Below are 14,084 nucleotides of genomic sequence, written 5' to 3' on the forward strand. Positions count from 1 at the left end.
CTGAGCCCTGGCCACGTCCCTGGTACACTTCAGAATCCTCCAGGGGCACCTCAGAGAAGTCCAGATGCCTTGCCATGGCATGTGAGTCCCTGTGCGACCTGCCAAACTCGTCCTTCCAGCCTTATCTCACACGCTGCCTGCACCTATCACTTCACACATTCATTCATTTGACAAATATTCATTGTTACTTCCCACATGCCAGGCAAAAGTGCTGGCTGCTAAGGTCAGGTGGTTAGCAAAACAGACACTAAGACCCCCACGTCCTGGGGGATGATAAGTAAGTAAACAGAGGCGATTACAGCACATGCTTAAGAGCAGCTGTGGGGTAAGCACGGGGGCCATGAGTGCACTAGAGGCAACTAAACCAACCTGGAAGTTCGAGAGGGCTTCCTGGAGGAGGGGACATCCCAGTTGAAGAATTTGAGTTGGCCAGACTGAGGCTGGATGGTGGTAAATATGCCATGCAGGGGAACTCTGAGTTCAGAAACCAACCGGAGGGCAAAAGAGTGGACAGAGCATGCCAGCTGAACGGCTCGCCATCTGGCTGGAGGGCAGGGGCCAGTGGCGAATGACTGGCCTGGTGTAGACAGCAGGGGCTGTAGGAGCCCGGCAAAGGAGTATGGCATATACCCTGAAGTGTTTATTCTGCAAGAGTTTTAAGCAAGGGAGCTCCTGTTTCACACTGAAAAGCCTTTCCCCTCCTCCCGGTGAACTCAAGTCCCACCTCCCCCAGCAACAGCCACATCCAGGAGGCCAGCGGACTTGCTCAGGCACTTGGGCCTTTAAAGGAGACAGAGCACGGGGCTTGAAGGGGCTCTGATCCAGGGATGAGGAACTGGGCCTGGGTTTGGGGATCAGCAGGTGTTGGGATTTGCGACTGAGGCAGGATTTGAGTTTGGAGCTGGAATTTGGAGGCTGAATTCAGGAACAAGAGTCAAGGTTGTGGTCTAGGGTCTAATTCCAGAATCTGGAGCCTGGGGTTGGGGTGAGGAGTTGCAGCTGAGGGTTCAAGCCAGATTTGGGGTTGGGATTTGAAGCTGGGGCTGGAATTGGATTTGGAAGTGGGGCTGGGGGTTGGGGCTGAGATGTGGGGTAGAGGTTGCAGTCGGAGCTAGGAAATCTAGTTAGGGTTGGAAAGTGCAGCTGGGGCTGGGGTTAGGTTTGGGCTGAACTAAAGCTAAGCTGAGGGGCGCCTGGGTGGCTCAGTTGTTAAGCGTCTGCCTTCGGCTCAGGGCGTGATCCCGGCGTGATGAGACCGAGCCCCGCATCAGAGAGATGGAGCCCCGCATCAGGCTCCTCCGCTGGGAGCCTGCTTCTTGCTTCCTCCTCTCCCACTCCCCCTGCTGTGTTCCCTCTCTCTCTGGCTGTCTCTCTCTGTGTCAAATAAATATATAAAATGTTTTTAAAAAAATAAAAAATAAATCTAAGCTGGGCTCGGAGCCCAGGGATGCGTTAGGGTCCAGGGTCTGGGGCAGACAGACAACATTCCTCCTGCTGCCAGGTCTGAGAATTGTGTTCGAGCCCTAACAGCAGCGGGTAGAAGCCCCTCCCTTCCCAAGAATGCCTCAGCCCGGCAGAAGGAGCTGTGCCACGTCAGCCAATCCGCTCAAGGCCTGCCTTGGAAACACCTGTTGATCCCCCTCCCCCACGCCCACCCCCAGGGCTTACCTGGACGCAGGTTAGGCAGGTGAAGCGCCTCCCCGGAAACGGAGCTGGAGTGCCCCACCTGCCTGGCCTTGCCTGCTCTGATCGGATCCAGCACTTCCAAGCTTCTTGTGAGTGCCCCATGGTCCCCCGACCCCCACCGCCCCCACTTTCTCCCACTGGCTATGCCGGAGAACCTCCACCCCACCCCCAGCCTGGCCCCACTGTCCCAGCACACCTGTGCAAGCACTTTCGGACCAGTGAAGTCACAGCCCTGAGGAATGCTGGGATTGACTCCAGGTCCCCTCCTAAGGCCCCTCCCCCACCTCCCTTGGGGGCATCTGCACCTGCTCCGGCCTGTGTGCCAGGCTGCCCCCCAGTGTGCCAGGCTGCCCCGGCAGAGGGGTTGTGAAGGACAGGTGCATCAGGGGTATACCTGTGGAGGGCCACGGTCATCATATTCCTGGAACGACCCACCACCTGCATCCTATGTATAAAGCAGGAGTCCTATCCTGCATTGGAGGGGAGAACATTGTATTCTTTTATTCAAAATAGGGTTGCGTTCTTTGGGCATTCATGCAGGCTTAGAATTCCCATTGGAATTTTAAAGCGGAGACGTCAAATGACTCGCCCCCATCCTTCAAGATAAATGTTATTGTCCTCACTTTTCCAATAGGAAGACTGAGGCTCTAAGAGATGAACTCCTCTGGGGCTTCTCTGACCCTCGCCTAGGCCCCTCTTCCGACTCACCCACACTGGGCATTTATCACATATGTGCGCCTGCTGTCAGCCGGGGCTGCTTTATTTTGCCCAGTTTGAGTCATGTTGGCTGGCCCCTAGAGGAAGGTTAAATGTTAAACGAGTAACCACTGTCAGGTCCTTCGCCAGAGTCCCGTGGCTGGTAAGGACGGCAGCAGGGGCTCAAGGACAGAGCCCTCCTCCCTTTGCTCCACTTTAGAGAAATCGTGGAGGAGGAGGGCATGGGGGGCGTTGGTGAGAGGGAGAATGGAGAAAGGTAGGAGGAAGGAAGAGGGGCATGGGGGCGGCGATGAGGCAGGAGACGTGGGGATGGAAGCAGGGACTGTGTGGAGAGAGGTTTACAGGTGGCCTCCCTGGGACGTGCACTTCACAAGGAAGTAAGGAACAGGAGAGGAGGAGGAGGTCTGGGCTAAGATGACGAGCTTGGGTCGGGACGTGTTGCATCAGAGATGACTAGGGAACATGAAGGTGACAATTGGCCTGTGGGTCTGGAGCTTAGGAGGGAGACCCAGGTTTGGGGGAGAGAGGGATTGGGGCACCAGCAGCTGTGGATAGGAAGTCAGATGAGATGTTGGTGAAGGAGAGAGTTAGGGATTAGATCCTGACCCCCAGAGAAGGAGCCGCAGTCCCAAGGGAGAAGGTTCAGGGTCAGGCTACTGGTTCCAGAAGGGTTAAGTCATAAGCCCCCTCCCTCCCCACAACCCTCCCCCCAGGAGCCAGCGGTGACAGCTGAGGCCATGTGAGTCGGATCCTGAATGAGGCTTTATCTCTGCTCTTGGTCCCATCATCCACTGTGGCACCAACTCCTTCGGCGGCAGCCGGGATGGGACAGGCAACTGAGAGAGCCAGAGAGGTCAGGGGCTGGGCCAGGGGCTTCCCTGGAGGGGTAGGGGATGCGTTATGTGGGGGAACTCTCCTGGGGTCCTTGGAGAGGCATTCCCAAGTGACAGTGCTGGGGAGGGGGCCGTTGGGGGACACTGGGGAAGATTCCCAGGGATCCTCCCCAAGGCTCCCAGGAGAGACCATAAAGGGCGAGTGGGGCTGGGGAGGTAACAAGTGTGATCCCCCTGCAGGTGATGGTGACCACACCCTGGACTGGGAGAGGAACAGGACTCTGGGCCTCTAGCTGCCAAGCAGGTGGTGGGGGCTCTAGGCCATGACCCGCACCCTCTAGCCCCCGACACCGCCCTCTGCCCTGCCCCCCGCCATGTCTGAAGGAGAGGCTCCAGCCCCGCTGGGCCGGGGGCTGCCCCCAGACATGCTGGCAGAGCAGGTAGAGCTGTGGTGGTCCCAGCAGCCGCGGCGCTCGGCGCTCTGCTTCGCCGTGGCCGTGGTCCTCGTGGCAGGCTGTGGGGCGGGTGGCGTGGCACTGCTGTCCTCCACCAGCAGCCGCTCGGGCGAGTGGCGGCTGGCGACGGGCACCGTGCTCTGCCTGCTGGCGCTGCTGGTCCTGGTCAAGCAGCTGATGAGCTCGGCCGTGCAGGACATGAACTGCGTCCGCCAGCCCCACCACGTGGCCCTGCTGCGGAGCGGGGGAGGGGCCGACGCGCTCGTGGTGCTGCTCAGCGGCCTGGTGGTGCTGGTCACCGGCCTGACTCTGGCCGGGCTGGCTGCCGCCCCTGCCCCTGCCCGGCCACTGGCTGCCATGCTGTCCGTGGGCATCGGCCTGGCCGCCTCGGGCTCACTTTTGCTGCTGGGCTTGCTGCTATATCAGGTGGGCGTGAGTGGACACTGCCCCCCTCTCCATGCGGCCGCCCCCTCCACCCACAGTGGCCACGGCAGCATCTTCAGCGTCTCGGGACAGCTGTCGGCCGGCCAGCGTCACGAGACCACATCGAGCATCGCCAGCCTCATCTGACCAAGCCCGAGGTCCCCTTTCCGCCACCTGCCTCAGCAGCCACAGAGCTGTGCCAGGGTGGGAGCGTGTGTGAGTGGGAGTGTGCTTGCACGGACACGTGCAGGGGCAGTGTGTGTGAGTGTGTATGTCTCCCCGGGACCGTCCAACCCTCCGTGGGGTCGTGTGACCTGCGCTGAAGAGCCCACGTGTCCTCAGAACCAGGGCTTTGTGACTATGGAACTGTCCAAGTCTGCCTGTCTCTCTGTGGGGTCCCTGAAGATTCTTGGCCCCTATTCCCAACACCCCTCGAATCCGACCTGCCTCGTAACACCTGTCAGGGATTTCCCAGGAGTGACTGTGACCTGCCTAGGCCGGAGACCATCCCAGTGACTCTTCACTGAGGAGAGTAGCTGGTGACAAAGTGGGAAGAGCACGGGCTCCACGATGTGCCAGGACTGGACTGGAATCCCCAGTGTACCACTCACCAGCTGGGGGCCTGGGGCAAGTGACTTAATCTCTCTGAGCCTCAGTTTCCGGGGAGTCACAGTCCTGGTCATGGATATCGATCGTGAGGACCACATGCCATCATGTATGGAAGGAGCGGGCACGTGGCAGGTGTGCAATAAAAGTGATGGCCACTATCATCGTGATTGTCCCTCGCCATCTCACCTAGAGACCTTCCTTCCCCCTCCCCTCACCCTCCCCAACAACTGCTCCTTCTACAGGGAACTCTCAAGCTGACAAAAGGTGCCTGGTCCCCGGGGAGGCCTGTGGTTTCTCCTCATAGGTACCGTGGAGGCAAGAGGGGGTGCAGGGACGCTTCCCTTCGGGAAGGTGGTGGGTTTCTGGTCCAGGGCGGGCAGGGAGGAGTGTGGCCCGAGCCCTTCACATTTGCTCAAGGTAAAGCCTGGAGCACTGGGGTTTCACCAGCTGGTTTCCCTGGAGGCGACAGCTCCCTACCCCACCTCTAGCACCAGAACACCTTGGACCGTGTAGTTGCTGCAGTGGCTGGCCTGCCTCTGCACCCCACCGCCGCCCACCCCCCAGGCACGGGAGAGTTGTTGGAAACCCCCCTGGGCTGTAAGAGGCACTCCCTGCTTGGGGTCAGCCCTGGAAGGGACACCCTTCTATGGAGCAGAACTTCCTGGGTGGAAAGGATCCCCACCCCCACCCCCCACCCGCAGGAGAGCGCCAGGAGCGACATCAGTTTCATCACTCCTGCTTCTCCTGGTCAGATGCCCCACAGCCCCGCCAGGGCACCAAGAGACGCAGGGACACCAGACAGGCCTCCAGGGGGCGCTACGCGTAGAGCTACGAGGGCTCTGACGGGAGAAACCTGCTTTCAGGGGCCAAGATCTAGGGGCCCTCCTGAAGAAAACGCTGAGCTGATGGATGAGGGAAGGGTGCTGCCAGCCGAGGAGGGAGCCGGGTGAGCGGAAACCAGAGGCCATGCCCGGGAGCACCGGGACAGCAGAACCTCTGTCCGGGAACTACGGCATCTCAGACCCCACATATTCAACATCCGATCCCCTTCATCCTCAACCTGAGCCAAGTCCTCATCTCACCTGCAGGCTGTAGCCTTCACCAGCACCCAGGTTAGAAAGCTCGGCGTGGCCCCAGACAGCACCCTCACTCCCTATCCAGTGTCCAGTGACCACATCACCACCTGTGGACTCCCGCCCACGTGGGCGGGGGTGCTCAGCCCTCCAGGCTCGCTCCCGGCACCCTCCCCATCTCTGCCTGATTTGTGTGGCCTCCCCTCAGAGCTCCCTACTTTTGCTCTTTTCTCCTTCAGTTCATCTCCCTCCCAACCCCAACACACACACTTGAGCCACAGTGACTTTTAGGGGAGGTGATGGGGTTGGGGGAACATGATGGCCGGTTGACCCATGAGCTGGACCCAGGTGATGGGAGGCTCCTCACCCCTTCTCCCCCTTCTCCTGTCCTTGAAATGTGTGTCGCATTGCCTTTCCGGCTCCTAGAAACTGCCCCAAGGATACAGCCTTGAGACGGTGCCGTGGCGAGACCAGCTAGACGGCACATGACACTGAACCCAGTGAAGGCCTTGTAAGGCCTGACTGGCAGGTGCTGAGCTCTCTTGTCTTGTGGCCACCCCAAAAACAAAGCCTCATAAGTAGTTTCCCTTGCCCGTTACACCCGCCAGCCACCAATCCAGAGTGGCCCGTCTCCGTCTCTGGTCTCTTCCTGCCCTCCACGAACGAGGGCCAGTTTCAGAGCATACCCGGGAAGCTCCAGGTGGCAACCCAGTGCTGTCCTAAAACAGACTTACGTTCAAGTCCTTCCCCGATCCCTCACGGCACACAGACTAACGTGCAGCCTCCCTGATATGATTTGGCCTCCCTCGCAGTCAAAGCAGCCCATGAGCCAGCCACGCGGAGCTGTTGTGACCTCCCCACATTCTCTCACTTCTCCCAGGCTTTGTGTCGCTCTCCTCCTTGCCTTCATACCCTTCGAGACCTGCCCATTTTCTGTGCCTGGCCCCACCACCGCATCTGCAGTTCCTTCCCTGTGAGCCTATCTCCTCCGTCAGGATCGGGGTATTGCTCATCGGCATACCCCTCGTTCCCAAGGTGGGCCTGACACATAGTAGGGGCTTTACTGGATGGATGAAGGACTCAGCTTGGTCGGATGGCAATGTGTCTGCAAGGATCGGGGAGAGACCTCCCCAGAATAGGGACGGGTCAGGCACTTCGGCCACTGTCCACTATGGGCCCGGAATCTTTCTGCCTCCGAATTCTTACTCTTCCGGGGCTCCCGTTCTCAACGACCCCAGGACCGTCAGAGGACCACAGACTGCCTCTCCATCCTGTAATATGGGGAGAAGTCCTGTTTCTTTTCAGCTGAGACAGGGTTAGACTCTCTCATGATATTTCTTTTTAAAAAAACTAAAGGAAGGGTGCCTGGCTGGCTCAGTTAGTGGACCCTACGACTCTTGATCTTGGGGTTGTGAGTTTGAGCCCCATGTTGAGCCTAGAGATTACTTCAAAAAACCCAAACAAGGGACAGAAGATTTATTTGAGAAAAACAAACAAATAAAATGCTTCNGTTAGTGGACCCTACGACTCTTGATCTTGGGGTTGTGAGTTTGAGCCCCATGTTGAGCCTAGAGATTACTTCGAAAAACCCAAACAAGGGACAGAAGATTTATTTGAGAAAAACAAACAAATAAAATGCTTCAAAAAAACCAAAAACACCCAAAAAACAAAACACTAAAGGAAAACAGAAACTCAGGCCTAGAGAAAGGGGAGGGGATGGGTTCCACGGCACAAATGTCCAAATAAGCAGCCACTGCAGACAAGGCCTTTGTTGAGCTCTCCCGGGAAGGATGCCAGATGAAGAATATGGCCCTTGCCCCCGAGGGCCGTTCCAAAGGGCAGTGGGAGCAGCGCCTCCACACCCAGCTCTCACGTGGGTCAGGGCAGGCGCTGGGCGAGCTGCAGGCAGGGCCGAAACGCTTCCACCTCTGCGATGGCTGAAGCCGACATCCCGCAACCTCCCAGCTCCGGCTTGTTTGCTCAGAGCATCTCACTAAATCCCATCCCGGTCCACACTGCAAACAGCCATCCACGGGCCCCTCCTGTCTCCGTCTCCCTTCTGGGTAAGATTCCATGATCCACTCGTTGACACTCCTTGACAGAGGCCACACCTGCTCAGCCCCCTGCCCTTCGGTCCCACTGTCCCAGCAAATCCCCCTCCTTGGATGAATCGACCCGTCTGCCTCACGGTGAGCGGTTACCAGAGGAAATCCGCACGACCAGGCAGCCTGGTGTCACCGTGAATTCCTCATCGCCCATCTCAGCTGGTCTGCAGTTCCACTCATCGGTTACACTGTGCTTCCCTGGTCAGCTCCTGTTTCCACAGTGGCCCCCAAGTTCCCTCCACAACCTTCACACCCCAGCAACATCCCCCAGCAGCACCCCCAGGCTTGGCCTCCCTGTCACGAGAAAACGAGAGTCATGTCCACCTTTACTCCCCTCTGCAGAACGGCCTTGTCACCCCAGCTGAAGAATTTGGACTTTGTCCTCAGGACAATGAGGGAAGTACTCTGGCCAGAGTTGGATTTTGGACCGGCTGGCTGTGGGGTAGAGCCAGGAATTGGCTTTAGGAGAAAAAGAATCAGTCCCAGAAGTGCCATTTCCACGGGCCCCTGAGGGATGAGAAGCAGCTGGCCAAGCTAGAGAGATGGGGAAGAAGGACTATCCCAGAAAGAAGGAAGAGCAGAAGCAGGGTCCAGAGACCAGGGAACTTGGCTCCTTCAAGGAAACACAGAGGGTTTGTGTGGTGGCACCTGGAGATTCACTGGCAAGAGGCGGGGGGCGCAGCCGGGGAGGAGCCCGGGACCAGTCCTGGGCTTTGGAGGCTCCCTTGCAGGTGGCACCATTTCTTAAGGTGAAGAGGAAGCCAGTGAAGGATTTTCCGCAGAGGAACGGGCTGGTCAGAACTGTGCTTTAGGCCAATCATCGTGCCTGCAGCACAGAGAATTCACTGGGAGGGACAAAAATAGGGACAGGGGAACCCTTTGGTGGATGAATGCCATCTCCAGATGCGAGATGAGGGTGGCCCAGACAAAAGGGTGGCTGTGGGACAGAGTGAAACACAGCAGACCAGATGGACATTCGGAGGGCGGGACCAACCTGTCTTTGTGACCGAGGAGCTTTTTAAGGTGGGGGAGATGTGATGGGAGATAGAATGTTGACAGAACGAGAGGTTTAAGACAAAGGCAGAGAAGAGGCTGTTCTTAAAGGCCTTGAGTGGAGAGGCAGGGAGAGTGGCTCCAGGGCACACGACGAATGCAGACCAGGTAAGTTTGGCGCGGGAAGTGCAGGGAGGCTCCGGCCAACAGCTCTGCTCTCTGTGATGCGGAGGCCCCTCTAAGGGCGGCTGTGGAGGAGAGGGGAGTCGAGCCGAGGAAACAGCAAGATGGCCAGAAGCCTGGGGAGCCCGCAGGAGGCTGGAGACCAGGCACTAACAGAGGCAGGGACTGGGTCGACGCTGGGCTCTTCTCAACATCGCACAGAGGCCGAGATGCAGGCCTCGGGCGGAGCCCCACCTGGAATGTGTAATAGTGAGACGATGGGGCAGGGAAGGTGGACGGTAGCAAAAGGTTGACCCAATGGACCCTGAAATCCAAGCCGGTATTGGGTAAGAAGCAAAGCTAAGAAGGGACTGACGGAGGGACAGTGGCAGTAGGGGAGCTGGAGAGAGGCACTTGCCACAGGCTCCTCCTGGGCTCAATAGTCACATTCCAGGTTCTCAGCCGCGTCACCTGGGCACCCAGATACTGCAAGAACATGTTCCAGAAACCTATGATCTGTTCCAATCTGGGTGATCGGAGTGGTCATATCCGGTTACAGCCCACATGAGACCTCGGGCTTCTGGGGACACTCAGGTGTCTGGAGAAGCTTCCTCCAGGCCTCAAGGGACCAACACACGCCCCTCACGCTCAGCTTCGCGCACGCGGATGGGGGCGCCTTCTCAACTGTTCCCCGGGACCTGTGAGGCTCCTCTGGGCGTGGTCATGGAAGTCACCCCCGGGGCGTGGATCGGGGCAGACCACGTCTACCCTCACGCCTGCCCTCGCAAACCTGGAGCTGGTGCCCTGAAACTTCTCGGCTCCCATTCACTCAGGGGAGGGGGCCGCCAGCCCGGGCTGGGCGGGAGCAAGTCCAAGTGCCACGACATCCCCTCTCTAGATCTGTTTCGTCGGTGCTCTGGGGTGCGGTCGCGGCGCTGCCGCGGGGTGAAGCAGGCCAGTTGCTCTAGTAACTGGATTGTGCCTCAACTTCTCAGTCTATGAAATGGGGGTGCCGCCTGGCAGGGCAGTGGTTCTTCCTGTTATCATGCCCTACAGTATCACAGGTTCGAATTCAAGCCCTTTGCTGTCCTCCCCGGACTTTCTTTTCTTTTTTTTTTTCCCTTAAGATTTTATTTATGCGGCACCTGGGGGGGCTCAGTCAGTTAAGCGTCTGCCTTTGGTTCAGGTCATGATCCCAGGGTCCTGGGATCGAGCCCCGCATCGGGCTCCTTGCTCAACGGGAGGCCTTCTTCTCCTTCTCCCTCTGCCTGCCCCTCCCCCTGCTTGTGCTCTCTCTCTCTCTCAAATAAATAAAATCTTTTAAAAAAAAGATTTTTTTAATTAACTTATTTATTAGAGAGAAAGTGTGTATGTGTGTGTGCGCACACACGTGAACGGGGGGATAGGGGTAGGGGGAGCAGGAGGGGGAAGAATGTTCAGCACACTCAGCACTGAGCACGGAGCCTGGGTGGGGCTCAGTCTCACAACCCTGAGATCATGACCTGAGCCAAAATCAAAGAGTGGATGCCCAACCAACCGAGCTACCCAGGCACCCCAGATCTTCTGACCCGAGTCCTGGAAAACAGACACATGCAAATCTCCAGCCCAGAGTGACTGAGGAAGAAGGAGGCTTGGCAAAGTTCCCATTTGGGATGAAGATTGCCCACCTGCTGTGGGGAGCTAGCCCTGAGGGTGCTGATAGGGGTAGGGCTAACACTTGCTGTATTCTACAGGACAGGGTACAGAGGGCTGGGGGCAGAGGCAGGCTGGGGCCAGGGCCTGAAGCCAGAGGAGGGAGGACAGAGAGAGGTCTGACTGAGTCCCAGGCCCCCACGGTTCTAGCACCCCTGGGCCTTTGAACCCACGGACCCAAATCCTGCTCCCTCTTTGTGCACGGGGCCAAGCGTGCTGAGCACAGTGGACCCCACTGCTCTGAGGAATCCAGGAAAGCCTCTCAGGACAGGGTCCAAGGTTCCTACAACCCGAGGGGCCTGCTCAGCCAGGCGTAACACCCACAGCAGATCCCAGGAGGAAGCTGGCCCTGCTGGCCCTTGCTGGGTGCTGGGCTCAGGAAAAACAAGACTTTACCTTCCCTGGGTCCCTCCGAGGTTCTGACTCAGGTCCCGAAGAATATGTGACAACGGGGACAGCTGAGGTGCTCTCCGGCCCAGAGCGCCGCAGGACAGCCCGTCCAGGTAGCCACTGAGGGAGCATAAGGGCAGGGAACAGGCCCAGCTGTGTTTCCAGCAGCTCTTCCCTTGTTCAGGATGCACCCTCAGCCCCTGAATTCTGCTACCCAAGGTCCTTCTCAAGGTCTTGGACTGGGACAGCCTATGCTGCTATCTTAGACACAGGGACTTTCCAGGCCTGCAAGGGGTCAGACTGTCTCTGGATGCAGGAACAACAGCTGAGGTTGGGGACACGTGCCCTGGGCTCCCGGCCATGTCCTCCTCTACTGACAAGTCCTTAGATGTCAGTGTCCGCCTAATAGGTCCCCTGTACCTCCCCAACTCCACCCGGGCCCCTGACCTCATTCACTCCTGGGTCTCAATGACCCCATTGCAGACTAGTCCCAAACCCACACCTGCAGGCCAGACTTCTCCCAGGTGAATCCAGCTGTCCCCGGGCAGCCCCCCTGGAAATTGCACATCAAACATTGAATCCTTGTTCCCTGAAAGTCAGCCCCTCCCCAGGGGGCCCAGCCACCCAACCAGAAACCAAGGTGACGTCGTTGCCTCCTTCCTACTCCCCACATCCGTCAGCAGCAAGCCCGCCAACTCCGCCTCCCTTGTGTCTCTGGAACCTCTCTGTTCCCGGCCACACCTTCGGCAGGTTCTTATCACCTCCCCCTGCGTCTCCCTTCTGATGCATTGGCACAGCATCCGAATGACTTTTCCATCATGATGACATCACTCCCTGACCAAAGAAGTCCACAGATGAGCCCCAGCTGCTCTCATCCTGAAATGCAAGCTATCTTGGCACCAAAGCCCTAGCTGATCTGGTCCACCCTTCAGTTCATCACTGCCCAGGGGACCCCTTGACCCTACACGCAGCCCTCCTTGCCCTGCCTTTTTCTCAAGCTCCTCCATGTGTCTGATCTGCCCTCACCTTCCTTCTGTGCCGACCCTTCCCTCAAAGGCTAGCCCGGCATCCAAGGGCATATGCAGGGCGGCCACCTGGTTCATGATGACTTCCCCTTGTCTGGGAATGACCTGGAACAAATAGGCAGGCACGCAAAATCACATTTGCACCAGAGGAGCCTGCCGCCACTCATAGCTGGTTGGACTAGCATGGATCCTTGACCCAAACTGCGCTGATAAAATTCTGTCACCTGAGTACTTGGAACTTGAAATCAGGAACTCGGGGTCCCAGGCATGGAGTCTCATTAATGCCCACAAGTGACAGGGGAGTCTGTTCTTGTCCTTAGGCTGCTGGAGCCACCTGCTTCCTGCTCTCCTGAGTCAGCTGTCCCTTTAATTCTCTTCCCATTGCTTGCAACCAAAAGCAGCTTAACTTTCTCCCTTCTTAAAACTGCCTCCTGGGGCACCTAGATGGCTCAGTGGTCTTCTGCTCAGGTCGTGATCCCAGCGTCCTGGGATCAAGCCCCGCATCAGACTCCCTGCTCGGCAGGGAGCCTGCTTCTCCCTCTCCCCCTGCTGGTGTTCCCTCTCTCGAGGTCTCTGTCAAATAAATGAATATAATCATTAAAAAAAAAAAAAAACTGCCTCCCTTGCTTGGATTCTTTGGTTTTTTGGTGTTGAGTCATATAAGTTCCTTATACATTTTGGATATGTTGGATACAAACCCTGTATCGGCTGTCATTTGCAAATCTCTTCTCCCACTCAGCAGGTTGTCTTTTGGTTTCACAGAAGACACAAACAGACATTTCTCCAAAGCAGACACACAGATGGCAACAGACACATGAAAAGATGCCCCACATCACTCACCATCAGGGAAATGCAAATCCAAGCCCCAGTGCCTTATCACCTCCCACCTGTCAGAATGGCTCAAATCAACAATACAAAAGGATACGGAGGATGGGAAAAAGGGGAAGCCCTGTGCACTGTTGCTGGGAGTGCAAACTGGTGCAGCCACTCTGGGAAACAGTATGGAGGTTCCCGANACATCACTCACCATCAGGGAAATGCAAATCCAAGCCCCAGTGCCTTATCACCTCCCACCTGTCAGAATGGCTCAAATCAACAATACAAAAGGATACGGAGGATGGGAAAAGGGGGAAGCCCTGTGCACTGTTGCTGGGAGTGCAAACTGGTGCAGCCACTCTGGGAAACAGTATGGAGGTTCCCGAAAAAATTTAACTAGCCTATGACCCAGCATTCACACCACCGGGTATTTACCCAAAGAATTCAAAAGGATACATACACCCTGTGTTCGCTGCGGCATTAGCGACAGTGGCCAAATTACAGAAGCAGCCCAAGTGTCCACCAACAGAAGAGTGCGTAGAGAAGCGCGCACACACACACACACACACACACACACACACACACTGGAATATTATTCAGCCTACTATTCAGCGGTACAAAAGAACGAAATCTTGCCTTTGCAACGACAAGGATAGAGCTAGAGAGCATAGCGCTCAGCAAAATCCGTCGTCAGAGAAAGACACGTAGCACATGATTTCACTCATACATGGTATTTAAGAAACAAATGAACAAAGGGGGGAAAAAGAGAAACCAAAAAACAACCCTTAACTACAGAGAACAAACTAACGGTTACCAGAGGGGACGGGGTGGGGGGCAGGGGGATGGGTGAAAGAGGGGACACACACACACACACATCCCACCCAAAACTGCCTCCCTTGCCCCAATCTCCCCACCAGCAAAGATGAGCCAGCCCTCCCCCTCTTCATCAGTTCTTGATAAAGTCTCCCACATTCAACTCCCTCCCTCACCTTTCACCTCCACACTCCTCAGCCTGCAGGAGTGAAACAACTTGACAAATATTTATTTAGCACCTGCTGTGCACAAGAATGAGGACACAGGATGAGGCAAGGCCTGTGGCTTCAGA

The 14,084-nt window shown here is 57.0% G+C and overlaps 1 protein-coding gene across 1 annotated transcript; it reads left to right on the forward strand.

Moving 5' to 3' along the window:
• The first annotated feature begins 1,648 nt into the window (after positions 1-1,648).
• TMEM125 (transmembrane protein 125) lies at positions 1,649-4,347 on the forward strand. Its single transcript, XM_019806307.2, has 3 exons — positions 1,649-1,775; positions 3,117-3,256; positions 3,477-4,347. The coding sequence occupies exon 3, from the start codon at positions 3,611-3,613 to the stop codon at positions 4,259-4,261; it is 651 nt and encodes a 216-aa protein (XP_019661866.1). The 5' UTR covers positions 1,649-1,775; positions 3,117-3,256; positions 3,477-3,610; the 3' UTR covers positions 4,262-4,347.
• Positions 4,348-14,084: the final 9,737 nt, after the last annotated feature.

The sequence above is a fragment of the Ailuropoda melanoleuca genome, chromosome 2, assembly GCF_002007445.2.
Source record: "Ailuropoda melanoleuca isolate Jingjing chromosome 2, ASM200744v2, whole genome shotgun sequence".
Taxonomy (NCBI): Eukaryota; Metazoa; Chordata; class Mammalia; order Carnivora; family Ursidae; genus Ailuropoda; species Ailuropoda melanoleuca.

Bases quoted from the DNA above. Each gene is read 5' to 3' on its own strand.
- TMEM125 (XM_019806307.2), top strand. From the start codon at position 3,611: ATGTCTGAAGGAGAGGCTCCAGCCCCGCTGGGCCGGGGGCTGCCCCCA.